General features: G+C 44.9%; 1 protein-coding gene across 1 annotated transcript in view; it reads right to left on the bottom strand.

Annotated features, from left to right (window-relative positions):
- SPTAN1 (spectrin alpha, non-erythrocytic 1) overlaps window positions 1–2,053 on the bottom strand; it is an 89,219-nt gene that overhangs the window by 28,502 nt on the left and 58,664 nt on the right. Inside the window, 3 exon segments of the mRNA XM_023510575.1 lie at window positions 338–484; window positions 685–882; window positions 1,029–1,128. Of these exon segments, the coding sequence (XP_023366343.1) occupies window positions 338–484; window positions 685–882; window positions 1,029–1,128 (445 nt within the window).

Below are 2,053 nucleotides of genomic sequence, written 5' to 3'. Positions count from 1 at the left end.
CTCTGTCTCAAAAAAAAAGAGTTGGAAGTTGCTGTGAGCTGTGACGCCACAGCACTCTACCAAGGGAGACACAGTGAGACTCTGTCTCAAAACCAAACAAACAAAAAAAACCTTTAGAAACATCAGAATTTACATTAAGGTATTTTTATAGATTATTCATGTATATACCATTTTTTCTAGATAACACAGGTATTCCTTGGAGATGCAACAGTGACAATAAATTCCGAGCATTTTTAGGAAATAAGAGTCAAAGCTCTGTAGCTGGGATAACTAAGTCAATAGCTATCTCATAATTAAGAGAAACTGAGATTCTGACTCCAGGGTACAAAGAGCTCACCTGGACATTAATTGCTTTGTCAAAGTCTTCATGTTTTTTGATCAGAGCCTCCACACTGTCCAGTGAGTCTCCTTTGTCTTCTGTATTCAAGAAGGCCTCCCGGGCAGCCATCCAGTTCTCAGCTTGCTCACAGTCCCGATGAAAGAGCTAAAGGGAAGGAAAGAGAATTGCTTAAGCCCAAGAGTGCGAGGTTGCTGTGAGCTGTGATGTCACAGCACTCAACCAAGGGTGATAAAGTGAGACTGTCTCAAAAAAAAAAAAAGGAAGAGCTTAAAGAGAGGAGAAGCACGTGAGAAGATGGGCCTTTAGCAAGGAAACACCTAGTCAGAAACCCAGAGCACACGTACCTGCAACTCAAGGCACTGATCCAGCATCATCCTGCGTTGAACCCAGGCCTTTTCCAGGTCTGTACGCTCCCGATCGAGAATATCAAGTTTCTCCTTGATCTCTGGGCTGGCATAGTGCCCATGAGCCAATAGTTGCTGCCCAAACTGCTCAAATGCCTGGAAAGTGCCAGCCCTGGCATCAATTTCTGTCCGGTGTTCCTGCCAAGAGGAGGGAGGGGATGAGGTGACTGGCAGTAGACTGCCAGGCTAATGTCAATTGCCACAAAGGGTGTGTGTGGGGGGGTGAGCCTGCGGGACCCAGCAGAACTCCCATATTCCTGCTTCACAGTAGGAAGTCTACCTACCTGGTGTCGCTCCAGTAGTGCTTCAGCTCCAGTGACATCTTTGGCCAGCTCATCTGAGGACACCAACCCCCGTATTCCATTGATCCAAGACATGAGGTCCCTGGAAACCAGACCACAAAGGAACTGTTATTATATTACCTAGTAAGCAGGCTTTCTGTCCAGAAAAATAGAGAACTACATAACTCTCACTTCTGAAGGTCATTTGGGGTTAATCTAGTTAATCTATTGAATGAGACTACGTTTCCAGGCAAAGTGTCTTCAAGCCTCCTGTGCTTCTTGCTGAATTATTTTATTTTTAAGCCAGAAATCCTCGGAAGAAAAATTAATGGGTTTATTAATAAGATCATTTCACCCTACAGAATAATAGGTTCTAAAAGAGGTAAATAGCTAAAGTTAAGTTTTTCACAGCTTCACAGGAAAAAGCCTTTCTTCAGGGTTACCCTTGAAGCCCTGGACCTCTGCACACATGTAATACAGCTTCTCGCAGATGTACAAGGACAAGGGCACAAAATCAAGTGCATAAGTCAAAAATCATACGGTTCCTTTCACGTGACATGTCCAGAAGAGGCAAGTCCAAAGATAGAAAGCATGTTCCTTGGGGTGAAGGAATGGGAGGGATGAGGTCAGGGCTATGGGATATTACTCCAGGGTGAAGAAAAAGTTCAAACCTAAAGATGGGTGGTGGCTGTACAGCAATGGGAAGATATTAAATGGCACATAAATAGCTATGTGTTGTGTGACTCACCTCAAAAAACCCCAAAACAACCCAACTAGGGGAGTCAGCAGCTGTGTCTCAGTGAGTAGGGTGCCGGCCCCATATACTGAGTTTGGCAGGTTTGAATCTGGCCCTAGCCAAACTGCAACAAAAAATAGCCAGGCATTGTGGTGGGCACCTGTAGTCTCAGCTATCTGGGAGGCTAAGGCAAGAGAATCGCCTGAGCCCAGGAGTTGGAGGTTGCTGTGAGCTATGATGCCAGAGCACTTTAGCAAGGGCAACAAAGTTAGACTCTGTCTCTAAAAAAAAA

This window comes from Otolemur garnettii, unplaced genomic scaffold (genome assembly GCF_000181295.1).
Source record: "Otolemur garnettii isolate 467f Iridium unplaced genomic scaffold, OtoGar3 scaffold00014, whole genome shotgun sequence".
NCBI classification, from domain to species: Eukaryota; Metazoa; Chordata; class Mammalia; order Primates; family Galagidae; genus Otolemur; species Otolemur garnettii.
This window is presented reverse-complemented; position numbering and strand designations above follow the sequence as displayed.